Genomic DNA, 27,357 nt, shown 5'->3' with positions numbered 1-27,357 from the left:
CATGTATTTTCCAAACCCAACATCTCTATATGCATTCTTCATGGATAACGACTTCTTTTAATGTATATGATTTTGTTTGACAACAGTATATGAATCCATACTGAACGACGCATCAAGTACACAAAAAGAAGTTGTTATCCATAAAGAATCTTACTTTCTTGTGACTGGCTATACTTCTAAAATGCCCATCAAACAGATCATCTTTCTCTACACACAATGAACCCTCAGCATATCAGCAAATGAAACGGCCAATCGGAAGCCGTCGTTACAATTGAGTGCATATCCACCCGCTATGACTGGGTTCGGTCCCCCGAGGGCTTCGTTTTGGGGGAAGTAAGCCCAAGTACAAAATATTGCACTTTTGAATCGCGATTGTACGCTTATAATTGTGTTTATTTGTTTTTTAAAAAGCAGCAATGTATGTTATATGTCATGAATAAGTGATAAATGTGTTTTAATTATGTTTGATTTTTTGGTTGCATGTGACCTTTAATGTGTTCTGAGGATTGTAACATGTACTTCATCTTTGATATTTGTCCATTTACACTGCTCAGTGTCCCTTTGTATTTCCGTAATCGTCTCTTATCTATATATGTCCTATATATACTTCCTTTGGAATGTGTACATTTGAAAATTAATAATACTTATCTCTTGTTTTGCAAATTTGTTTGAGAGTTTTAATATATTCCTTTTTCAGAGTTCATGATAAATCATGCAACTATTAGTATACAATCCGGATTCCACTAAAATATCTAGGTTTGTATTCTACAAAATAAGTTCTTTCGTTGAAGTGAAGGCATGTGGCCCGAAGAGATTAGTACAAAAATGAATTGGAATAGTCGAGGTAATACAATGTCCTTGACATTGTATAATCTTCCCAGGCACCTCTTCACAGGCAATCATTTTGGACTGGCGGTGATGTTTACAGTTTTACTTACACCCTTCGATGCATCACCTTAGGAGAGTGTAGTCTTATTCTGGTAAAATGGTCCTGTTGTTGGGACACGTTATCAACTTCTTTGAGGGGAAGTTCATTTCGTCAGTAAGGCTTTGAACCTCGAAGGCCTTCAACAGTTATGCAAAGGTTTAAATATTCGGCAGTGTATTATGTATCCACCATGTTTCGTTTTAAGTTTACATATTAGTTTAGTCACTGAAGGTAATGATCACAAATATCCATGTCTGATTTTTGTTCTAACATTTCATTAACACTATCTCACACGCTTTCAAAGCTGAAGGATGTTAGAACGTTTACGAAGTCCGATTTGTTTCCGAAAGAGCTTAGTCTTGTATGCAGCATCGTTGAGGTCCATTGTGATTGACAATACTCAAGCTCTTGCCAGTGTTTCAGGTGAGCTACATATGGTCAGAGATGTGTCTGCTGAGTCATGACAAAGTGTAAAAGTTAATATTTGCAGATTATATAGGAATACCAGACGACATATTCCTTATGCACACTGTAGTTTGTAAGGTTTACCAGGACACGAGAATCGATGTAGACAGACTGGAGTCCCATTTCCTACAGAAATAATTCCGACGAGGATCGAACATAATGTTGCAAGGATTAGAGGTGCAATGTATGTCAGTTTTATTTCGGTTTTAGTTAATATATGAAAACAAAATCACTATCAAAACATCCCTTAGCCTGCATTCTTCAACGTTATGCATAGTTAAACAACTGGACCATTGAGAAAATATCCTCATCGAAATTGATCGTGAAAGAAATACGTCTTACGCCTCATAAAGCTTTCACTGGGCATAGACAGAAAGGAAGCATTCTACTTAAATACATTCCAGATTAGGAACCTAGATATTCTTCCTCGGAGCTCATGGTTTAAATAATCTGTGCAGCGACAATCGTGATTGGTGATTCACTCCAAGTGGATGGGTAGCAATAAAATTTTCTTAAAGAAATACTTTTCAGTATAAAAAAAACAAAAATAAAATGGCAAAGCATATCATTCCATTTGATGATCATTTATGGCAACATCGGTAGCCATATATATCCTACCCATCAAAAGTGTAGACTCACTAAAGGTTTAAATATTCGGCAGTGTATTATGTATCCACCATGTTTCGTTTTAAGTTTACATGTTAGTTTAGTCACTGAAGGTAATGATCACAAATATCCATGTCTGATTTTTGTTCTAACATTTCATTAACACTATCTCACACGCTTTCAAAGCTGAAGGATGTTAGAACGTTTACGAAATCCGATTTGTTTCCGAAAGTAGCCATATATATCCTACCCATCAAAAGTGTAGACTAACTAGTGTGAATGTAACCATTTAGACTAAACTAAACTCTTCTAAAACATACAGTAGACATACATAAAAAAATATTAGCGTGTCTGTGGAACCAACAAATCCAGTATATTTTAGGCAGTGATGGATAATCCACAGTAACTCGAAACCTTTCTTTAGAAACAGGCCCAGATAAATATAGTAGCGTTTGGGGTAGAATAATAACCTCAAACCATGGTGTTACGTACATGTGATGGTTGATTCTGTTTCTTGTACATGTTGCTGATTTACAAAGGAACTTGGGGGCAAGGGAAGGTTGAACTGGTGTGGGCTGTGACGAACTCAGTTGGTGGAAGGATAAATGCGTCTCAAAGAAGTTGATGGAGTTGATTGCTGACAATTTTTCAGCATGATATCCACGAAGGTCTGCAAACGATGTTGAATGCTTCATCCGCTGGTGAAGTAGCCGCACTCCCAGGTGATGTAAAACGATTCACTGCTTAAAAGGCATCATCATTTTTAATATGAGAATACACATTCGACTTCAGACTCGCGGTTTGTATTCAGATGTAATAACTTGTCTTGAAGTTTGGAAAGAGACAGATATCTGACTGTGCCACATCAGATTAATATGGGCAATCAGTGGTGGATCGGCCCAATGCGACACCGGGCGCACATCCTGCATGGACATCATATAATATAGTGAGTTTTCCTTGACGTTTAGATTTGATTTAAACAAGAATTATCTTCTTTCCGTTTGAAGTCTACCAGTATGACTCTTTTCAAATTCCAGAAAAACAGGGACAGTCGCCGGTCACTGCATCCATGGAGACTCTTGTCCGGTTTCTGGCCGATAGTGGTGAACTCACTCGAACAACCATCGTAGCAAGTCTGGAAAAAAACAGCTTGGTACTTTCAAATGAATTAAATTCCCACGAGAGATGGTGAACCAGCATACCTTCAGTTCAGTTTTGAAAATATTGTCATTGATGCCTACTTCATTGACTATGTGATGTGTATCGTTGATGAATCATAGACAAATACAAACTTTAAAGCAAAGGCTTAGATTTAGAGGTAGCTATTGAAGATCTCCCTGAAATTGGGTCATCTTAGATCTTCTTCCCTGAACTCAGGAAGGAAGGAGAATATCATATCGGCATGGATGACTGTTGGATGGGCACCAACACTTAAACCCAATGTGGTTGCTGTCATATTTCGACACTATCACCAACAACAAATATCTGGTCACTCTGGTGCCTACAGATGGCTTGGTCAAATGTATACTGCAAGTATCAAAATCTTTGGTGTTTAAATCTGACAACGAACTGGCAGTTTCACATGAAGCAACGATATCGGATAATGCGTTCGCTTCCCAAGCCGAAGACCCGGGTTCGATTCGCCACTTGGGCACAATGTTTGAAGCCCATTCCTGGTGTCCACGTCATGATAATGCTGGATCATTGCTAAAAGCGGCGTAACACTAGACTCACGCACTCACTATCATGAGACGATGCGGACACGTTAAAATACAGCTCAGTCTATTTGGACGACGTCAGTTGTGAAGATTTGTCAAAAGACTCATGAGACAAATGGCATAAGTACAATTTGTTATGACAGTATGCTCAGAAAACAAAAGACCAAATGTTACGTTGCTCTTTACATGGAAATAAACATGGGTATTTGTGAGTCACAGGCACGTCTCAGTGGACATACTTTCCAAACCTTCACATCATTTTGAACTAAGATCCCTCTGTATATATTTCCACTATGTTAAATTCGGATCAGAACCGTTTCAACTTATATGTGTTGAAGCATCATGGTACAACGGTTTCCTTAGACTACGGACTACAGATTGAGAAGCCCTGACATCTCGTCACACAACTTTCTGTCAACGACCTTGAAATATAAACAACATCAGGGATAAAAATCAGCGTTTTCAATCCTTTGTTAGTATTGACGAATTCAATACTAATTCGTAATACCAAGCAATCTTCAAATATGCCCAATGGTGTCAGGTAAAACAATGATATTATAACATTAATATTGTTTACTTAGAAAGAACATGCACAGTGAAAACGAGTTCTAAGTACAAAAATCACAGAGCATAATCATATCACATTCTCCCCACGAGGAATTTGTCGCACGTGTAGCGTATATTACATAAAACAGCACATTCATAGCAATACAATTTTACAATTGAATCATGGACATAGATGTTTGAAAATAAAAACTCCAATAACTGTTAATAATGTCTACAAACAAGCAATGATTAGATCACATTTGTGTAGGTATATATTTCATGCGTCCTTGTACGTACCTAAACAGATGCAGTAGCATATCGGGCACTTTATGTTAGTTTTTAACAATTACGAAACGAATGAAACAATTCAAAATCCCTTCTTGTTCATGATGCGTGTGGTGTAAGGCCAGTAAGAATACACGTTTGTCTTTTCAGTGGATTTAAACAGAAACACAACCAACATATTGTCATTTTCAACAAATATGCTTACACAATACTTAATGTGTTTTTCAGTGTTAGAGCACATATACGGACTTATTTACAGTCAAAATAACACTTTGCCCTCCAGTCGGACCGTTACTGATGGTAAATCTATGATGAGAGAACTCGGTGTAATGCATCAAGCCCGTGACACGGTAACCTTGCCCCGGCCTCTGCTGTCGGTCAGTGTTTGAACTCTTGAGACTGCACTTATTGTAATCCTCTTTCGCACTCAGAGAGACACCAGACACCAGTCTGCGTTCTCGGTCACTTGACATCACCAACTTTAACAAGCGGTGTAAACTGCATCTCCTTTGATTCATAGGGATGCTGAAGCTGGCGATTCAAAATCGACTTCTTCACCGTAAGTTTCAATTCCTTAGTCACACTTTGGTTTCGTCCTTTTCCTTCTCCACGTGTCCGTTCACAGACACCCAAAGATTGGGAAGTCTTAGCGACGTCCGAGCAGTGCTGCGAAGGCTTGAATATTCCGTAACGGGTACTTTGAACTGAAACGCACACAATTTAGACATACACAGCAACTTGGTGACTTCCTTTCTAAACATCTTCCCAGTTATCATGTATATGAATATATTAAATGCATAGTGGGTAGTGCCGTATTCCTTAATGATAGTTTGAATCAAATAGTATGTGAAAAAGCGATTCCATTGAGGATCCTCTAGCACCTGGGAAACTGGGATATCGGAGCTCCCGATTGGGAACTCGAAATACAAAGCGTAGACGATTGTGACAGGGAGGGTGGTGATAATCTGATAGAAAGACACAGCCAACAGCATCACCGTTGTTGCAGATGTCTTCTGACCGCGTCCGTGAAGTTGCTGAGTTTCCACTCTGGACAATCTTTTGAGTTCCCGAATCACTAGTATGTTCAGAAACAGAACACTCAGAGGCACAAGAAGGAAGACAAACATCTCAATACTCATGTTCCAAACAATGAGAAAGTTGATAGGTTGCGCTTTTACAAGTTCATCTCTTGGGCCGCAGTCGGTCGCATTGCCGTCGTAGGAGTAGATGTAACCTTGAATACCACTCATAGACAGTGATAATATAGTTAAACAAGCTATCACAATTTTGGCTCTTTTCGTAGTGCAGAACTTTTCCCTTTTGAATGGATGACAAATGGATATGTACCTCTCCACTGTAAATCCAAGCACCAGCAGTGGGGAGAGGTACTGACATGCGATATAAAAGATTGGGTAGATCTCACAGACACCTGGAAAATCCAGAGCATGTACCCGCCATACTGTATGCAACTCGAACATGACATGAAGACACAAAAAAATAAGATCATCCAGTGCAAGAGCCGCCAAATAGCACCCCGACGAATGACGCATTCTCTTCTGGATCCAAACGATGAATGAAAGCATGTTTCCCGGAAAGCCTATTGCATATATAACGGGCGTTACATATCGGTCCACCCACACCTTCTCTGGAGAAAACCTCTCGTCGAAATCAAGGTCACTGGTCAGCCCGAGGTCACTTAGCCGAGTCTCATTGAGCGTCATGTTGTTGTACACGCTGGTCGTGACCACGCTGTCCACGGTCGTGTTCATCTGCAAGAAGAAGTTGCAGATATCATTATATATACTTAAACCTCCTAAAATGTTCTCCAATTATGTGGCTGATATGAACAGCCAGGAAAATGGCATGGCTTAACGCATCTTAGAACAGTATTTCAGTACCAACATCAGATGTATACTGAACAGCAAAAGATACGCAGGTTTCGAAAAAATGAAATCTCATAAAAGTATACGTTCCCATTTATGAACGTCACAAAAAACAGAGTTGCGTTTCTTTTGCTGTTGAGTATACAAGTACGTGTTATGTATCAGCCTTATGAAATAGCACATCGTAGATCTTGAATCTTGTGAAACCTACTGGTTCCGTGCCTACAAATAATCTGGGATTATGATAACTAGAATACTGTCAGAACTGACACTAGCCCTAAAGGTCTCACCCATTTGATCAAAACTAGATCTATCCCATTTAACAAGGCTTCGCGGTGAACTGCAATCCATATCATCTATCCAGTGCAAATATACTGTTTATTACACCATCACATTATGTTCGCTTTGAAGATTGTTTTGCTTCATGTCTAACTGTCTGTCTGTTAACTTCTGATCTAAATCTATAGCATTTATATAATGAGGACTCAAATTCGCTCGCAGCGAAGAAGCAGGTCCCCTGCATACATTCGTTTTTAATCTATTTGTTATGTAAACCAAAACCGTTCACTCATATCAATATTCAATTATCTGTTTATCTATTTGTTCGTTCTTTGGGCGTACCTCAGTCGGCGTTAGTCAATGTCAATCCCAAGGGATGTCGTTTCTGGCATGTTTAAACGTACTCTCTCATCTTAACGACAGTTTTTCTACTTCGCTGCTTGGACGTTGATTCCTAACAGTCGTTGATTCACGTCATACTACTGAGGTCGCCCTTATGCCCTGTAGCTGGGATTACCAAGGTACGACAAGCCAGTAGATACGGAGGCCTGGAGCCATCTTTTTTCGGGAAAAGAGGGATGGGTTAAAATTGTCACATATTTCGAGCATGGGCACGGTGCTGCAGATAAGATCTGCCCTGGTTTACTTCGGGGAGCAAAGCTACGTGGCATGATATCAAATATCGAACATCCCATTGAGGAAGTAGGGACCCAAGTAGATCAACTGCATACAGTTAAGCCTTTCAAAATTGGAAAGGAGTAGTATATATCGGGATTAGCGTAAGATTCCCAATTAAATGTTTGGTTTTAAAGACACAATTGATCCATCTGGTAATTTAATCTTGTGAGTATGGTTTCAGGGCGCTTCCAGTATTATTCAATCACATTTCCAACAGAGGAAACTAGAATCTTCCCAGACATTGTAAAGCAATGAAAATTTATGCATAAATATATGCAATATATATTAACAATTTAATAAATTTATTTAATATTATTTATTAAAGCCTGGTTCACTTAAACCTGGCATATATGCCGAGAAACGTTTCGTTCATCAATGATATCAAGTTATTACTTACACAGCTGACATGCATGGTATGACAATACCTAAAGATTCAGTTTTCAGTTGATACGGTGGCTATGTAGAGACTATTAAATGAAATTAAAACTCGGAAACACCGGCTGTTGTGAGATTAATGTGAACATGATGGTATCTCATCACACGTTTGCTCTTAAATATTCAATCGCTAGCTAGGAAACGGCATGGGCAAGATGGAGGCCTTAGCGTTGGCACTCAACGGCAAGCATTCGTCAAAACATAATGTCAGGAAATGCAGGATATCCAAGGATTTTTGATAGATAACCAACGCATTACTGGAAACACTACCAAATTCAAACCACACACATATTGAGTACCTACGAGGTTGTTAATTTTTTATACAAAGTGCTGAACTGACTGCGGGTTATCTTTCTGTTAAAGTGTTCATTTGTCTTGTCATTTGGGAGCGGAGACCCTTAATGTCTTAATACCAGGTTCTAATCCCATGTGGGTACAACATGTGAAGCCCACTTCTGGTGTTTTCAGCCGTGGTATTGCCGGAAGATTGTTAACAGTGACGTGAAACCAGAGTCACTCACTCATAAAATATGAATACAATAAACATATCTGTTCCTGTCAGTTTGTAAACTTATAGCAGCAAGAATTACACTAAAAGTGAAATATATTACCTGCTGTTAGTTCCTCTGATCGAGCGTTGGCAACACATGCTTGTTGTGCACTTAACAAGAATTTCAATGACTATGATACATAACATGCTGAGTGTTGACTGACATCTTAAATTAAAAAGAAATAACTGTTTCGATTTTTTAAATTTCATGAATGACGCACGTCTGTTGCAGCCTTTAGGCTGTTGTTTGCACGTAAGGTTCACCGAGTGTGTTTGAGGATGAAGGTAAGAATAGAACCATCACGTCCACATCTGCAGGTAATACCATTGCTAATTAGACACATCCATGAACGAGAGAAAAATATCTCGTATTTATGGGTCCGAGATTCACTTATCGCTGCCATACAAAGAAATGCCATTTGAGTAAGTTAGGTTTACGCCGAAATCAGTAGTATTCCAGCATGTAAATAATTCAGTCCTGACCAGATAACCCTGTGATCAACAGCATAAGCATCGATCTACGCAACTGGGATACGATGACGTGTCAACAACGTCAGCGAGCCTGGCCACCCGATCCCGTTAGTCGCTTTTTACGACCAGCATGGGTTAGTGAAGACCTATTCTTCACAGATGACATGACTTGGTCAAGGCATGACGTAATAACAAAAACTGACTGAAGTAGTTCTTTGTTTCCAGTTTCACGCCAATAATGCAGAGACAGCTAGGAACACAACTATCGGTTTTCTGCGTAACACTAAACATCGCTCCAAGAACGGGTTAATGCCATCGAGCTGTTGAGATAATTAAAAATTTTAAGTACAAAAACGTTGGCTTAAATAACCAGGACATAACATTATTATGCTTTAAATCTTCAGTTTGTCTTCAGAAGCACTGACGAAAATTAACTAAGACAAGCCACGTTTATCTAAAAATTATGACCGTTCTCCCATTTCCCCTTTTAGTTGCTAATAATTTTGGCTTGGAACCAAGTCCATTAGTTAAATTCTTGGTCTACGAGAATACCGATTGAGAAATGCAGGGGGGTCTGGTGGCTAAAAACTGAAATACACTCTCGACATTAATGCGTGGAGGTACGAGAAAATAAAAAAAAGCTTTCTTTACTTAAGTATGATGATATCCACAGTACTTTAATCTTCGATGCAAAGTGAAGTGATATATTAATAACCCTAACGGATGCCGCCACATGCATAAATGCTTCATTTTTCACTTTCAGGAATGGTAGTTCCAAGACGCGAGGTTAAATGGTTTTATTTTAAGAGCAAACTGGAAAATATTTGAAAATGCGTTCAGTGTGTGACATGAAATCTGTGAGTGAGTTGGTTTTACGCTGCTTTTAGAAATATTGCTGTACCACCATATCGAGGCAGACCAGAAATCTTTAAACACTGCAACCATATGGGGAATCGAACCTGGGTCCTGGGCATGACGAGCGAACGTTTAAACCACTTGTCTACCCTAGCGCCCTTGAAATCTGAGATATTAAGTGAGTCCAGCTAAATCAAATTAGCTAACGTCTCTGTCCGTTAGATCACTTCGGACACATGCTATTGTATTCCAATTGCATATATTGATGCTCATGATGTTGATCACTGGATTGTCTGGTCCAGACTCTATTATTGACAGACCGCCGCCACATAGCTCCAACCATATATACAGAATAATGATTAAAGTGACGTTAAACAAAGGACTCACGCACTCGTCTTTAAACTGTAAACCTAACCTCATATAGGACATCAATGTGATGTTTGTTTACTGAAATACGTGACATGTTTCGTCGTATCGTGGGGGTAAAGGATGCAAATCTGTTACAGCGGTTGGGATTTCAGGTGGTATTGATCCAAGAACCTTAAATAAAAATCAGCTAAGTGAACTCAGTAGTAATTAGGGGCGGGATCACATAAATATTTATCGGTCTATATTGTCCGGTGAAGACTTGCTAATCTAAGAGCCACCGTCCTATATCTAAATTATCGCTGACTGTGGCGTTAGATGAAACAAATCTTAACCTTCTGTTGAATGTGTGTCTCGCATAACAGTGGCACGTGCATTCTGACCATGACGAACATGCTCCTGCTGGACCTGAAGAGATCTTCCTTTGCTCTTGAAACCCATATTATTCATCCTCAATAGACTGCGGGTGTTTTTGGTGACATACTAAGAAGGAATACAGAATCCCATCATGCAAACTACTCCAGTGTTTAATGGGTTCCAGGCAATCTGTAAAACCTTACATCGTAATTCATCTTAGGTAAGCTGTCAATATCCGTGCCAACAGAACCAACTGCAAATGGCAATCGTGACACTCCAGGGCTGTAATTGACATCAACAGCCAAGAAAAACTATCGATCTGAACCGTAAAAGGACCGCAAAGTGATCCCTAAAGGGTGGTATGGCTTCTCTGATATGAGGGTGCTTATTTAAGGAACACAAATTCTATTTATCTCTGCACGTCACAATTGCTTATTGACAGGGTCTGGTATAGATGGTTCAACGTCAGTGGAAAATATATTTTCTTATTATAAACTACACGTTACTGACACTGTATATCTAGTATTCACATGTAATTCATAACAGTCAGTAAACTGTTATTGCGTGTAAATGCGCAAAGCTCATTTATGACTGTTTGAAATATACATGAATGCATTTCTCACTGATGGACATTATGAAGTTGAATTCATATATAGCATAATAACAACACGGATAGAAACTAATCATACCGATATCATCAAATCATGACAGGGACACAATGAAATTGGACATACATTAAATATATTTGGGCGGTGGACCCACGTGGTTAAAGACTCGGTTCGATTTCCCAAGTGGATACTATGTGTAAGGCTAATTTATGTTGTACTTCTGCTAAAACTGAGTAAACCAGGACTCACTCACTCACTGAATAAATCATCAAAAGTGCATTAGGGATCTTTAAATTAGGGATCTTTGGTTAATTCATCAATGCATCTTCCAATTTGGAAACGTAAGCCAAATCGCTTGAACATAATCAATACAACAGGTTTGATCTGTCGAATGTCGAATCCCGCTTATTCGCCTTGCAGAGAAGTAAGCTGATATACAAGATCCAATACATTTAGTACTATATCAGTTTGCTTGAGAAAGTACTTCTTTCCCGGTTACAGATTACAGTTGATGATCTACCGGGATCGAGGGGCACCGTGAAAGATGCACGACTGCAGTAGAGCAAGCATCTTTAACGCGCAGTACCAACCCACTCACTTCATCAGTGATGGATAAGGAAAGGATCCACGTGAATAGCTCTGGCGTTGTGGCATGTGGCTGTGACATGGGGAACGGCTCTGTTATACTCGAGAGCTCTATCAGCACACACGTTAAAGAACCTTCAGCTTCTCGATCATAGTTTCAGGAACATTAAGAGCCATTGATATGGTGTGGAGGCGAATGGACAAGCATCTTCTAAAGGACACTCGGTTAACTGTGCGAAAAGGTAGAGTATGCCTAACCTGATATAGTGCCACATCTGTCAATGTTGCCTATCAAATATACTTGATAGACGACATATGAATATGCTAACGATATTATAGTAAATATATCTGTAACATTTTACAATAAATTGTCAGAACCATTTCCATAATCATAATTATTTATGTATACATGACTGTACCGGTCCCACTACCATAAGCACGTATTAATGAATTAATGATAGAATGAGGTGACAACAGACACGCTTGCTGAAAGGTTGTGCTATTCCCATCAACCTTCTCAACCACAAACATACCACATTCAAACTGGTCGATTTGTTTCAATTAAGTCATAAATACACGTTTTGAACAAAATGAACGCAATTGTTGTCCTTGATATAAGCATAATTTTTATGCATTATGAATACTCACAAAAACAACTAATTTGACACTTGCCAAGACTTTACAAGTAAATATCTGCACAGCACTCAATACAACCATTGAATCATGCCGTCATATACAAGAATTGTGATACGTTTACGTCACTTACTGTGGATGTGTTCCGTTTCCCAGCGAGACACCTATTTGGATGATCTTATAGGATCTCACAAGCTGGCATTTTCTCCATCGTCAGAGCGTCTTCTATGCCTGGAAAAAGATGTTCCCTAATTAAAACAAGCGTACACTAGTGCTGCAACCTGTATAGGGCATCGCTTCGTGAATGAGAAACTCCACGAGTAAGCATCAGAGGTCACAGTGAGGACCTTCCGTGTACCTTACCTGTATACTGAATCGACATGATATAATTCGAGTTTATCCGTGCAGAAGTAACAGTAAGGCTTGTCAAACTGCTTCAGCGAAGCCTTGATATAAAGACTATGTTTGAGTGTCAAGAATAGCCACGAACGTTAACACGGGCTGTTGTGTGCAACCTTCTATAGGTATAGAAGCTCCAAGCATGCCCACTTGATTTTAATGAGCCAATTAAACTTGAAGGAAAGGACAGGGTTAGCGGCTGAGGGATTTTGACTTGAATTAAGAGACGGCTGGATGGAGAAATCATATCATTTTCCTTGTTAGCGTCGACCTATCACGTGTTTTTACGTCTTATTATTATCGCACTATTTCTACCTGTAACGCCATACGCGACGAAAAGAGCATGAGTCATGGTGAACGCTGTGTAGGTGCTTTCGACTAGAGGGAGTGTACCTTTACTATCAACCTGTCACACGAACCTCATGGCGTGTACGTTAAAATGACAGGTGATCCGATACTGATACTAGAAGAATGGGTTGCTGTCATTCAGATTGTATATAACAACGTCATAAATCATTACTCCCATTCCATTTACAACGTGGCTGTAAAATAATTTCCCTGCTATCAATAATATGAAATTGTCTTTATTATCAGTATTTCTTATTCACTCGGGCGATAAATAGTTACATTATTGCTCGTCACGTGTCGAGTCTGAAGACTAATATACTGTCGTAGAGTGTCAAATCGAACATAAGTCGGTGATTAGATTCTCATTTAGCACGTTGTAGTGATGTTATATGACCTGAAAATTGACTCTGTTGTTGCTATGGACATAACTAGATGCTTCAGAGAGTAGGGTGGCCCCGTGGTTATTAATGTTGTTTTTTCATGATCGAAATTCAGGGTTCTGTTCCTCACATGGGTACAACGTATAAACGTTTTAGGTTTCCAATCCCTTGATGAGACTGGTGCTTTGAAAAATGTGAGAGAGTGATGTGGTTTTACGCCTCTGTTAACAATATTCCAGCAAATGCACGACTGGAGGCACCAGCAAAAGGCTTCACGCATTGTACTCATGTAAGGTCGCGAACCTAGGTCTTCTACATGACGTGCAAACATTGTGCAAACGTGACGTGACGTGACCATCCGATTGCAAAATTGCAAAACCTTTCGTTGTATACTTGTTGCACAAACAGTCCTTTTAGTGTAAATACAAACTCTGCTGTAACACAGACTCTTAGTTTAAATCAAATGTAGACAACAAGACTTTAAGAGAGTTTAAAGGCGAAATCTAATGTAGACAACAAGACTTTAAGAGAGTTTAAAGGCGAAATCTAATGTAAAAATGATCCTAGGTTTAAATGTGAAATCAGAAAATGATGTAAAAAACCCTCTATCGTGTACCTTCTAAAACTAACGTGAAAACGTGGACATGTAAGTGACATCTTTCAGTGGTGTTTTCGGTGTTTATTACGCATTATAGTTCCAGTATGCCGTTGGGCATTCTGTGGCAGAGTTTCACAACGTCATAATTTGCGATTTACTTCGTTAGAGCTGAGCTGTGCAGTGAGACGCCAACACACGAGGAGTTGTAACTGGCTGACTTAAACGTTATACCCCAGAGATAAAGCATCTCCCATATACGGAGTGCGAGTTGTAACTGACTGACTTGAGCGTTATATCCCAGAAATAAAGCATCTCCCATATACGGAGTGCGAGCTGTAACTGACTGACTTGAACGTTATACCCCAGAAATAAAGCATCTCCCATATACGGAGTGCGAGTTGTAACTGACTGACTTGAACTTTATACCCCAAAGATAAAGCATCTCTCATATACGGAGTGCGGGTTGTAACTAATGACTTGAACGGTATACCCCAGAAATAAAGCATCTCCCATATACGGAGTGCGAGTTGTAACTGACTGACTTGAACTTTATACCCCAAAGATAAAGCATCTCTCATATACGGAGTGCGGGTTGTAACTAATGACTTGAACGGTATACCCCAAAGATAAAGCATCTCCCATATACGGAGTGCGGGTTGTAACTAATGACTTGAACGGTATACCCCAAAGATAAAGCATCTCCCATATAACGGAGTGCATCTCCCATATACGGAGTGCGGGTTGTAAGTGACTGACTTGAACGTTATACCTCAGAGATAAAGCTCCTCCCATATACGGAGTGCGAACAAAAGATAAATCACTCTAATATATCGGAACAACTCACGAGATAACTGAAGACTCCAGATGCCGATGTAGTAGTTTGTTTTTCTTTGTTGTTTTGTTTCTTTTGTTTTGTACTTTTTTTGCAAAGAGGACTCTGACCTGCCTTTAACAATGGTACGTTTGTATGTACTGTTAAGGAATCTGTTGAACAAATATACTCTCAATAATGACACACTAGTCCATATTTAGCTCTCACTACAAACTTGAACGTCTTCAAGTGAAGTGAAGACCTACAAACCCATAGCAGTGTATAACAGTGAAACAGAGCCAAATGTAGCTCGTTATGAAAATACTCTTACATTGCCATGTACAATACAAACAGATGCAAATGGGTTTTTCTACTCGTTTTGTTCCTTCAAACAAAGAACAATCGAATCTCTAAATTGTTTCATGTTGTGCGTCCATTACGTTACATTACAAGCCTACACAACGATTACTTCGCATGTCACCGCATCGTCAATTTGCTGGTGCTCGAATCAGTTTAAGATAATGTTTCATAACTGCTTAACAGCAAATATAGACTAACTGTTCCCTATAAGATGAAGTATGAGAGTGTGTGTGTATATGCGAGTAAGAACGCATATGCTAGTGTGAATGTATGTGGATGTGTATGTGTGTGTGTTAAATTCTAATTTTCTTTAAAAATCGAATTAAATTGTCAACAGAGATAGCATATTAAAATAAGCAAATGATTTTCTTTATTATCATTCAGTGAGCATCCGAAAAGTCTCAGTTACATTATAATGATGAGCATGCGATCTTAACTGAGACATTTGTAAACCGCCACAAGCTAATGTGAGAGAAAGGCAGATCATTTCAATGCTAGCTAATTCTATCTTACAAATCTCAACCCACAAATCATGCACGAAATTCTACCATTTCAGGAAGTAAAAACGGCAGAGTATCGTCATTGCTGAAGTAACCTTTCCGGGAAATTGAGAAACAACACAATGTGCAACGACATTAATTTGATAACTAACTAAAATGGGTAATTATCCGGACTAGCCCCAATTATTCCTAAACATTTAACATTTCTATTACAAAATGCCCGACGGGTGTTCAACACCGAGACGAATCAGTAATTATGGTATGTGGTCTTGTGGACAGACAGTTAAGCAACGTTGAGTGCGGGTAATAGTTTGATGGAGCATTACTAACGGACCTGTTATTGCTGCTTCTTAACTAACAATGCCTAATGGAACAACAACTGCACGCTGTGGTACGTATATTGAATTTTACACTAAACACTCAAGTGATCAGTCGAACCTGGACCTCGGTGTCACGAAACAAAGCCGTAACCACTGCACTATGCCAACAGACAATAACTTGGTAACCAGGGTAGGGATTTATCAGACAGTGATAACAAACTCAGTTGCTTCTTCACAGGACAGAATAACATTGTCGTCATGCTATCTGTTGTATTTCTGTATCAACCGAAGTATTTCTGGCACCAAGGCCTGATGTGGCCAGATGGTGATCTTGTGTCGGCTCATCATGGTCTTGTAAACTAACACCACGAAGCTATTATGACTGGCCAGCAAAGTTTACACTACCTGTGCCATTCTCCGCGGCTATCCAATCAATCATAACACAACGGGGAACGGGTGGCCCACTTGAGGGCCGAGTTGCGCTATTGAGGCGCTGGAAGCTTTGGCATCAACGGTACTTCTCTCCACATGCCGTTGTTGTAGCCTACTGACTGCATTTCGGGGGAATCTGTCTGTGGCCCAAATGGGAGAATCGCAGCACGCTGGTAGAGTTTGGCACAACGATGTCATAATTCATAATGCATCTTCATTATTATTGTAACTCAACACAAATGTGTTCATAACGTTGAAATACCTGCTAGATTGATAATGTGTCCTAACACGCTGAGCCTGGCAAGTTCTGTAGAACGGAAAACAAGTACCAGATCTTTGGTACATTTGTTGATGGTAGAGAAAACGTGTAACAGCTTTAAGAGAGACAATTAACAGTATGCACAATGTACACTGTATTTGCTATATTGCCACATAGTAGATTGAATATAATAGATAAGATATTTCAGAGTGAGAACAAAATTACATTTGGTTTGACGCCTCTTTGATCTTGGTATAGAACGCTTATAGAACGCCAGAAGTGATGTAACCAGGAAATTGCTACAAATTTGGTAGCAAGCTCTGCACAACGACCTGTTGCGCTCCACAAGACAAGACCCTCAGAGTTAGTGAGGGAGTGGAGGTCGACGCTGCAGTGAGAGACATTTCCGTTATGTAACGGTTGTCTCTAGACATGCGATTCAGGGAAAGGTAGCTGTTTGAGTTATCGACAAATATTTCTCAAGGTACGATAGCACATATCGTAAATATCATTGTAACTGTTAAATCTTTGACTGGCTATTACAATCGGCATTGGTACCCATGACCCATTCTGCGCCGAAATCCCAAAAGGGACATATTTTAGTGACCACGTTTCATCAGTTACTGTGAGTGATCTAGTAGTATACTTATCACCGCTTTTTTATGGTATCCATCCTATTAGAGAGTGGGTGAGTAAGTTAAGTTTTACGCCGCACTTGGCAATATTGCAACTATATGGCGGCTGTCTGTGAAGGATCAAGTCTGGAACAGACAATCCAGTGATCAACAGCATGTCCATCGATCTACGTAATTGTGATACAATGACAAGAGTCAACCAAGACAACGAGCCTGACCACGTGCACCCGATCCCGTTAGTAGCCTCTTACCCTACCCCGTCAGTCGGCTTTTACTACTAGCATGGGTTATTGAAGATCATATCCAGCCCGAATCTTCATGGGTTCTTTTAGATAGTGATTAATAAAAATATCCTGATACAATTGGAATCGAACAATCGAATGTATGCGCCTAGCATGTATTCAACATGAAAAGTTAAAAGTTTCTCATGTTGGTTTCATGATAATATTGTGTTATTAATTACATCTATAGACAACAAGAGTTTGCAGCGTGTTCTCAGTACGCAAGTGAATCTGCACAATTACAGAACTGCATACGCAAGCGATGAAATGTACTTTCTCAGCAAATGTCACCTATGTCAGAAGTGGCTGAGGTTCTCTGTATGTCAGAGAGATGCAGCATCATCCAAATGTGCAATTCATCACGGTACTTGTTAGTCTTTTATCGGTTTTCCAAAAATAAGTAAGCTCAATTTGTTCTAAGAGGGTTTTCGCACTTTTTACAGCAGGGTGTCTGTATGGCTCGGTATGACATCATTTAGACATGTGTCAAGTGAATATTGTTAACTTCCACGTTTGGAACATATTCTACATTGCTGCGCAGTGCACAATATTGGTTGGTTGGTTTCTTAGCTAAAACCGCATTCGGCAATGATATAGCTGTGTAAATAATTGAGCATGGAACAGAAATCCAGTGATCAACAGCATGAGCAACGATTGGGATATGAGTCAACAAGTAAGTGAGCCTGACCCTACGATCTCTATAGTCGCCATTTACGACAAACTTGGGTTACTGAACACCTACTCTAACCCGGGTGGGTGGGTGAGTGAGTGAGTGAGTTTACGTTGCTTTTAGTAATATTACAGCAATACCACGACGGGGTACACCCGGATGAGCTTCACACATTGCACCCATGTGGGAAATCGAACCCGGGTCTTCGCTTCGCTTTAAACCACTAGACTTCCGAACCGTCCCCTTCACTTCCAAGAAATAGGCATAATAGATAAGCCATCCACTATTCGTTGTCGCCACGAACCTCTTGACTTCTAAGCAGATGAAAATTGATATATTGATCAAAACAATAAGGAGAAAGTTCAGGGTATCACATATCTACTTCTCCACCTTCATCACTTAAAACGTTTATCGAAGATCCAGTGACGCTAAGCAAAAACATCGTTTTCACACTTAAAACAAACCTAATTTACCCGCATCCTACATGCGACGCTCAGCACACTTTCAGTACACTTAAAGTGTTCTTTCCTGTTTCATCCTCGAGTTCAGCAACTACTTCAGAAGGAAAGAAAGGTGCGTGTGGGCAGACTGCAATTTCTGAATGCCTGATCTCTTTCTGTAAATATTGTTTCATCGTCACGCCAATCAATACCAATAGCCATAAACGACGCGCACTGAGCTCTGAACTATTTAACCAGCCAAAGATGGCAACTACAAATATGATCACCCTTGAAAGAAGTTATAGATTTCTTAATGTGATCCTATTACTCAGCGACTGTTGACAGAACCCCCTTTACCTATTCAGCTGATTGGAGGTTTAATTGTATCAACTAGGAGGGAATTTCACGCAGTTTCAATTTTACGTAAACTCCCTATTACCCCCGCGATTAAACTTCGTATAACAGAGGCCATTTGCGGATTAGATGAAAAATTAAGTTGTCCAATCGAATAACGACCAAACATCAAAGAGACGGGCAAGATTCTCCTTGCGTGATTGCCAGTGCGGGATGAAGTCTGTATGTCTGACCCGTAATGGCATGTTTACGACTTTGGCTAGCACAGAATGTCTCATTTGACTTAAACTTGAGGTTATTACAGAAATTACCACTGTTTGTTCATTTGTCGGTATAACGCTGATGTAATGCACACTTTAAAAAGTTTGCTGACATAAACTTTATCTGAAAAATGGCAATTAAAATTAACAAATTTGATGTTGTCATGACACGTGCATTTGAAATGTAGGGAAAATACACTTCAAATACATTTACTCACCACATTAATCATTCATTCATAAATATGGTCGTACATGTTCTAACAGCCGGATATCTATCAAGAAACACTGAGAGTAAGAAATAAATGAATGACCTTTCTCATATATCTTCTAATATTATTACGTGGGAAGTCTATACTTGAATAGTCAATGACATATCAGTTGATGGCGTACACAGACACAGAGACTATTTTCACGCACTGGTAGACTTTGTAATTGATTTTATGTAGCATGTATACATCTGATAAATAAAACATCTTCTCGTTTAAATGTCAAGGCCAGGCACCCTGAGAGATTCCTGAGAGGCTGACATATATATAATTTTGCCAAGGACACAGAAGATAATGTTGACAAGTTCAACTTATTTAAAATAAACCAGAGAAACACTTGCCAGGAACTTTACAGAGATATTTTGTGTGTAGTCGTAATATTTATTTCACATGAAATTACAAAAAACGGTGATTGATTTATGCATTTGTATGATCTCCGTGAAAAATATATGCCTCCCAAAAGTAGTTTTACCCTAAACAAAAGCATATTTTATGATGACGTTTGAAATCTTTCATATCATTCATGATTGCATCCATTCAATTTGTTCACTGGACAGTGTCAGCAGTTGGTGGGAAAATCCACTTTCATTTATTTTACTTGACAGAATACACTCACTGAAAATGTTTGAAGTGGCCATAAAAACACATTACGATATCTATAGATCATAACAATAGGCTTTGGAAATAAAATCGAAGACATTCACCAGATTATATTGTAATCATAAGTTGTCCTGGTGCTTCAGCATTCTTTGAACAAAGAACCCAGAAACTATCTGTTTTCTGATAAAATGTTTCAATTTGTTATCAGAAACAGATATCCGTCTTTTTAAGAAAACGAAATTAGGAGCAGTATAGTGTCTAAATCGTCCTAATCGACAAGTAAATTCTATCTTCACTACAAAAATTAACTTACCATAACCTTGACTTAGGATGGAATCCTGTCTCTGCATTTGACATTATCTATCACCTGGTATGATCTGATTCTCAGCAATTGACGTTCAACCTAACGCCCATCTGTAAATCACTGCTTCAAGAATCGTATGTAATGGCCGTTTGGTGCCAAGAAGCCATCACAGCCATGCAAACGACATTCTGTTTCTGGACTAATCAATACACTGTTTGGTCTTAGCTCAATGTCAGTCTCTTCGTTCCACAACCATCGATAAAAAGAATCAGTATTTCGAAAAAGGAAGGAAAAAGGAGATTACTACAGATTCGTCATTCCAGAAATGACGTAAAATGGGAGCAGGCATGCGTGTTATTTTCATTAAGATTTGTAATCAACTGTCTAGAGTTTCTCAATTATACATCAAGCATCACGATGAAAGGGTATTTACAGTACAAAAAGGTCCACCAAGGGTTAATACTGTACATATTACCTACGAGATGTATCCCTCTTTTCCAACACCCTTGTATATAAGTGCACAGGAGGAATACAAGTAATCAAATTGGTTATGACATCTGCACAAGCAATGATAATCGTTGTTGTATTTATGTCCATAATTAACTTGCAAAGAAACACACAAAGTAAAAAAAACGCTTCTTGAAAGTGTCTTGGAATGTCATCTTACGGGAATGTAAATGAGGTATAATACTCAAGGATCTTGGGCGCCATTTGCGACCATGCGAGGTGTGTAATTACCTCAGAAAGGATTCACCTCATGTAATCACCCATAGACCTTTGTTCGGTTGTCAGTCGATCGCGCCATTCACAATGCCGTATAAAGACGGGTAACAAGAAGCATAATTTGAACAGACAAAGAAATGTCCATTCAAGCCACACATGAATTACTTGCCTCGCGTTTTAATGAAAATTAAGCAAGGTTATGTAAATCAATACAAATAATCTCCAAGGCAACGGAAGAAGCGTAAAGTCTGATCTGTATGTAATGCTCATTGAACAGCTAGCAAACAGGTCTTTTTTACTGTAGCATAATGCATCTTGCATTGTTAGGAGGATTCGCATACAAACGTTGTCCATTTGTCATGGTAAATCCGTTTTACTGTCGATTAGCGATAATTATATTTGACAACCAGTGACTCTTGAGTCAGAGGTTAAACTGCTCTATTTGCAATTGAATCTTCGGAAAAAGCATCTCAGTATTTTACTGCAGGAGCATCTACAAATAAAAACAATCAGTTTTATTACAACATGAATGTCGATATGAATCGCGTTGGATATAACAGAAGGTCCTGCTTCACGTTGTCAAAGCATGGTTAGTCCAATACAATGAATGCACGGGAGGTTTTGCTGTTTTAAAATGTGACACAAATTTAATGCTAATAACCTGATTACAGAACTCACTGACTGTGGACTGTCAGTGCATTTGGCTTTTTGGCAGAAATGTTCATTACGACAGAAGATGGTCAACATACATAACAATGTTTGGACTGGATGGCAACTCACAATTCCAAGGCAATACTGATGAAACAGGGTTATTATGAATAAAAAATGTTGCTCTAAGTTGTAATACGAAGTGCGATTGAAGTAATCCTTTTCTCTAAAATTTTAAAGATTTAACAAAACCATTCATACGAAACTCCATGCTCGAACGACGCGTTCCCTTAACCCAGACCTTGCTGGCATGTTGATCCATATTGTACTGCATTTTATAATGACTTAACAATGTCATTTAGAAAGTGGTCAGATGTAACATGTTCTAATTGACTTTGCTGGTGATTAGGTGCCTGACGTCGAGAGTGTATGTTCGAAACCCGGATGGAACTGACCCCAAAAAAGGACAAGAATCTGTACTTTAATGTTCTCCAAGTGATAACAAATGTTGAATTTCATAACATTTTACGGGGTTCTGTGTCAGGCAGGAATGTCAACTACAAACTAAAACCAGAAACTGGTAATGGAAATGTGCTGTTATCCTAGTCTTATCTTCATCTTCCTTCTGAAAGAACAGAAGATTCATTTACACACGTGTATGAGGAATCACTTGGAATCACTACCCAGAAGTTGGCTGACGTAAATTCCTACCAAACATTAACAGAACAAATAATATACGGATATACTGCTTGAAACACTGATCGATGAACCAGACTGTATTACATGTAGGATATGTATGCTGTGATTCAAAATCAGCCAGTAAATTTATATACCTGAGGAAATGAACCTGGTGATGAGGAACGTAATCTAACGATTGGCTTTTCTTTCTACAAGTTCTATGTACAAGCATCTGGAATCGAACTTGAAGGCGAAGCTTTGCTTCCTGACAACCAACATTCCAGTGAAATCATCGTGCACGAAGCAGAAACATCGAACATTCATATCCTTTCTTCTGATGCTTGAATGATCGCTGAAAGTGTCAGAACTGATCTTATATTTTTTGGATCATTTCGATCAGGATTTTTTCTTCAGATCGCGATATTGATTTACTTAAGTATATTTTTATAAGCCATTGTTATGTTCTTTGGAGGTAAAGAAAACTAGTTTTATGTCAAGTAGCATTATGACATCTAAGAATGTACCATACTGCGAGGTTTGAAGAGTTAAAACGGCACGCAAATATTGAAGGTAGAATATATTTTGATGCTTTAAGTTTAACGCGAGTTCATAACACAAGGTATTCGAATGTTTGCCACTCAAGACATTTCTTGGTAGATGATCGCACCTTGTCAACCCGGAAGTCCATTAGAAATATTATAGAGACCAACCATCGTATCGATTAGCATCTAGGTTCAAATGACCAAAGCAATATACATTCATTCGGCGAAGACAAACTACCAGCTTGGTGTGATGACAAATAGTTAGTTGTTCTAAACCACCCAGATTGTATCACCTATTTCAGCACAGCTCACTTGGGAGTTGCATTCGCCGTCTTACACGAGCATGCTGCCCTAAACGACCTTAACAGTAAGAGATATGTGTATCATTATTCATAAACATGTAGTTTGGAATCCAGATCCACCGAAGGACTAAAACCATCAATAAACGTGACATACAACTTCTTTTTCTAAAAACTGTTTTGCACATACAGAGAAAAGGACTGGTATTAATTAGTTGCAGCTTCGATCATACGATAATGACTGCAGATAACAGTGTATCAAATGGGTGACATGCTAGTGTGCTTCTTTGCAAAGAAAAATAATTTATGAAAAATTCCCCCTTTTATCTTTCTTATAAACATGAGAGTTGTTTTTATTTCTACGAGCATTTTTGGCATTTTAGTTTCAGTGTGTGGGTTGGATGACAAGAAACAGTGACATAATGCAATACACATATTTATATTGAGTTCTACAGTAATACGATAGAGAATTACACGTCAAGTAAATGTTAAGCTTTGGGCAAAAAGCATGTGATGTACTTTCTGTAAACACATAGTCTATGTTTATATTTCCTAGTGAGTTCAGATTACTGGCTTTTCAGCACTGCTTATGTTTCAGTGCAACATTTTCAGTGCAAGTATCATTTGAGAGGGTAAGATTCTTTATGGATAACAACTTCTTTATTACATATGATGCGACGTTTCGGTACGGATCCGTATACCATTGTCAAGCAAGAGTGGAGTAATACAGCACAGAACAGACTTATATACATGAACAGGGGAAAAGCAATAGCAACATGTAGGAACTCTAGGTGTCCTGTCACTGGACAAGCGAGATCACAGGGTAAAATGACCGACGTAAATGTGGCTGAGCATGATAGCAAGGGAGAGAGAGAGTTTAGTTTAACACCGAAATCAACAGAATTACAGTTGTATGGCGGCGGTGTGTAAATAACCGAGTCTGGACTAGACAATCCAGTGATCATGCATATGAGCATCAGTCTACGTCTAGCATGACCACCCGATCCCGTTAGTCGCTTGTTACAAGCATGGGTTAACTGAAGATCAATTCTGACTTGGATCTTCACGTGTCTGAACATAAGGCACAGGCATTACAATACACGATGAACGCATTTTACTCAACTGTTCATGTTTTACGGAAACATAAACGATTTTCACTGTTGTAAATTCACTGTTACTTATGATTAGCACTGTGATATTAATGTAGATATACAAAACGTTATGTATGTCAAAAACATCAGTAACCCCACTTAGTTTCGCTTAACGGATATACTGCAAGTAATGACATCCTATGTCTACTATGAACAGAGACGTACCTGAAGTAATAGTATATCCGACACCATAAGAAGTATACAGGGCAATTTCCATCAAAGGTATCTCGACGTTGATCCCGACTGTAGTACAGCGGGGACTTTGGTAAACGCTAGATATGTTTAGGAGTTTTGTCACTATAATATTTGCAGTTCACCGATTCGTTTGTTGATGATATACATGTTTTATGAAGTGGTATTCATGATCAGAGAGGATCAGCGTAATTGTTCTATGCAAGAATATCTATGGATTTATCTTTTGCCTTCAAGTCCTGCCGACCATGATATCGGAGGATAATCAAAGAGATTCAAATTAACGTACCTTCTGTGAAGTCACATGATTAGGACGAGGTTCCTTCTTCTAAGCTACCGACTTGGTGTGTAGGAGTTACAGAGGAACTGATATTGAGATACGGAGAAGCCGAACAGAGAAAATTATTGTACGGTTAATACCGTACAATAATTTGTACAGCTGCCGGGTTACGGACGGGAAACATTATCACAAAGAAAACGACTGTGTAGAGTTATAGCTGGACAAACGTACATTTTAGAAAAGAAGAATATCCACGCTTTCGCAGACTGAACAGCGTCAAGACACATAATCGTCCAACGTATCTGTATTTAAAGTCCATGGGTAACGATCTGACACATTGTCCACACGGTAATGATGCACAATCAATACATACTCATGCTAACACCAGTCAATGTCGTCATAATAGCAACATGCGTGTTATTCTAATGTCTGAAACCTGCGCAGCTCCACGAGTTCCTAGGACTCCTTAAGTATCCAGGATACGAAATCCCTGGAAACTCGGTCGGGAGTGCTTCAGCCCCACGCCTGCATTACCTGACTACTTAGAAGAACAGTAACTTCTCACTGCTTCGTCTGCCTAACACACTCCAAGCATGAGCTGTATTCGCGACCGCCTGCTTCGAGTAGATTACGTACATGTAGGTACCAGCGGTCTATTTGTGCTGCCTAACTGAAACCATATTCTGTATTTGCACATTTGTTATCTAGACGTGCGTATCAGCCTAGTCAGTTGGTGTTTAGTACGATGATAACAACGTGTCCTTTGATAATGGCAAACATCGTGTCTTTTAATAAAGCGGAACAACCCATGTCTTGTTAATGGGTAACAACCTGTTTCTTGATAATTAGGTACAATCAGCCTTTTGAAAAAAGGGAAGAACCTGTTTCTTAACAATTAGGTAGAATCAGGCTCTTGAAAATAGAGAAGAACCTGCAGCTTGATAACTGGGTACAGTCAGTCTCTTGAAAATGGAGAAGAACCTGCAGCTTGACAACAGGGTACAATAAGTCTCTTGAAACTGGGGAAGAACCTGTTTCTTGATAATTAGGCACAATCTGTTTCTTGAAACTGGGGAACAACGTGTGCTCTCATAATGGAGAACAAGACGTTCCTTGATATTGTGGAACATCGTTTGTTTTGATAATCGGGAACAACCTTTTCTCTTGACAATGGGGAACATGTCTCCCTAACTCATCGCAATTGTTTCTCTTTACAAGCAACGTGTTTATGGGAACATGTCGAATTTCCTTATCTTTCCTTCTTTCTTTGATGATCAGATGATCAGCGTCAACTACATTACCTTCAAAATTCAATGAGTGACTGCGTAGGTGCGCTGATTTAAAAAATATTCCAGGAATGGAAGAATCCGAGGGACACTCAGGACGCAGTTCTCTTAGCATGTTGTAAATGCAGTTGTTGTACTGACACATCAATACCCCTAACTACGCTGTATGTAGGACTTCAAATGCCACTGTAGTGGTTGTCTTTCGCTGACACCGTTTTGAACAGTGCTCCACGTAAATGGAGGCTTGGCATTTTGACGTGTAACGAAGGATTAAACTCTGATGCAGGTCTTGGACGTTTTTACATTTTCTGATTCCCCGGGTCCGGGTCCTATCCAAATCATGGAAACATATTGTAATAAAAGGGAAACAGGATCCGAACTCACTTGTTTCTAAGACGACCAGAAGACGCAACCGTTAGCAGTCCCTGACCCTAAATGTACATTTAAAAAAAGAAAAAAAGAAATATACAACATATACCTTAGACATTCCTCGGGGTCATATCACACGCTTGTTATTCAATACGATTGAGTGAGTAGGCTTTACGCCACTTTTAGCAATATGCCGGCAATATCATGACGGGGGGACACCAGAAATGGACTTCACGCATTGTACCCATATACGAAACCCAGGTCGGCGTGACGAGCGAAGGCGTTAACCACTAAGCTACCCAACGCCCCGGATGTGTTATGTGTGAGATCATTCCAACAAAAACTGACAACATGGTCTGACAGATATACAAATGAATACATGTAGATGTAAATGCTTTAAATAAGCTCCACCGATGTGAAGCAAACACACCCCATATATCCATGATGTTTCTAACACGCTCAGACAGAATCTTCTCTATATTGCCTCTAGTGTTGAGGATGAAAATCACCTTGCGCTGTATCATAAATTCGACAGCTACTGTTTATTCAGATGTTGTATTCATGTGCAGTTTTCAAAGTTCTCTTCGGAATCAAAATAAAGTGATACGACAAAGAGGCTATTACTCACGAACCCTCAATAATTATACCTATTATTCTCCCCCCCCCCCCACCCCCCATCTATCTTGCATGTCACATGTCATACATGCAATTTACAATTCGATGT

At 39.2% G+C, this 27,357-nt stretch overlaps 1 protein-coding gene across 3 annotated transcripts in view; it reads right to left on the bottom strand.

The window, feature by feature from the left end:
- Positions 1 to 4,275: 4,275 nt before the first annotated feature.
- LOC137278287 (growth hormone secretagogue receptor type 1-like) overlaps positions 4,276 to 27,357 on the bottom strand; it is a 69,612-nt gene continuing 46,530 nt past the window's right edge. For 2 of the 3 annotated variants that reach the window (XM_067810532.1, XM_067810533.1), the window contains exons 3-4: positions 12,382 to 12,479; positions 4,276 to 6,317 (exon numbers count right to left, since the gene is read on the bottom strand). In XM_067810532.1, coding sequence (XP_067666633.1) covers positions 5,127 to 6,317 — 1,191 coding nt within the window. In that variant the 5' untranslated portion in view covers positions 12,382 to 12,479 and the 3' untranslated portion in view covers positions 4,276 to 5,126. Of the gene's footprint in view, positions 6,318 to 12,381; positions 12,480 to 24,987; positions 25,543 to 27,357 lie in introns of those variants that run through there. The other variant, XM_067810534.1, reaches the window with a different exon arrangement.

Source organism: Haliotis asinina, chromosome 3 (genome assembly GCF_037392515.1).
Source record: "Haliotis asinina isolate JCU_RB_2024 chromosome 3, JCU_Hal_asi_v2, whole genome shotgun sequence".
Taxonomy (NCBI): Eukaryota; Metazoa; Mollusca; class Gastropoda; order Lepetellida; family Haliotidae; genus Haliotis; species Haliotis asinina.
The sequence above is the reverse complement of the archived record's forward strand: the minus strand, read 5'-3'. Positions and strand labels throughout refer to the sequence as shown.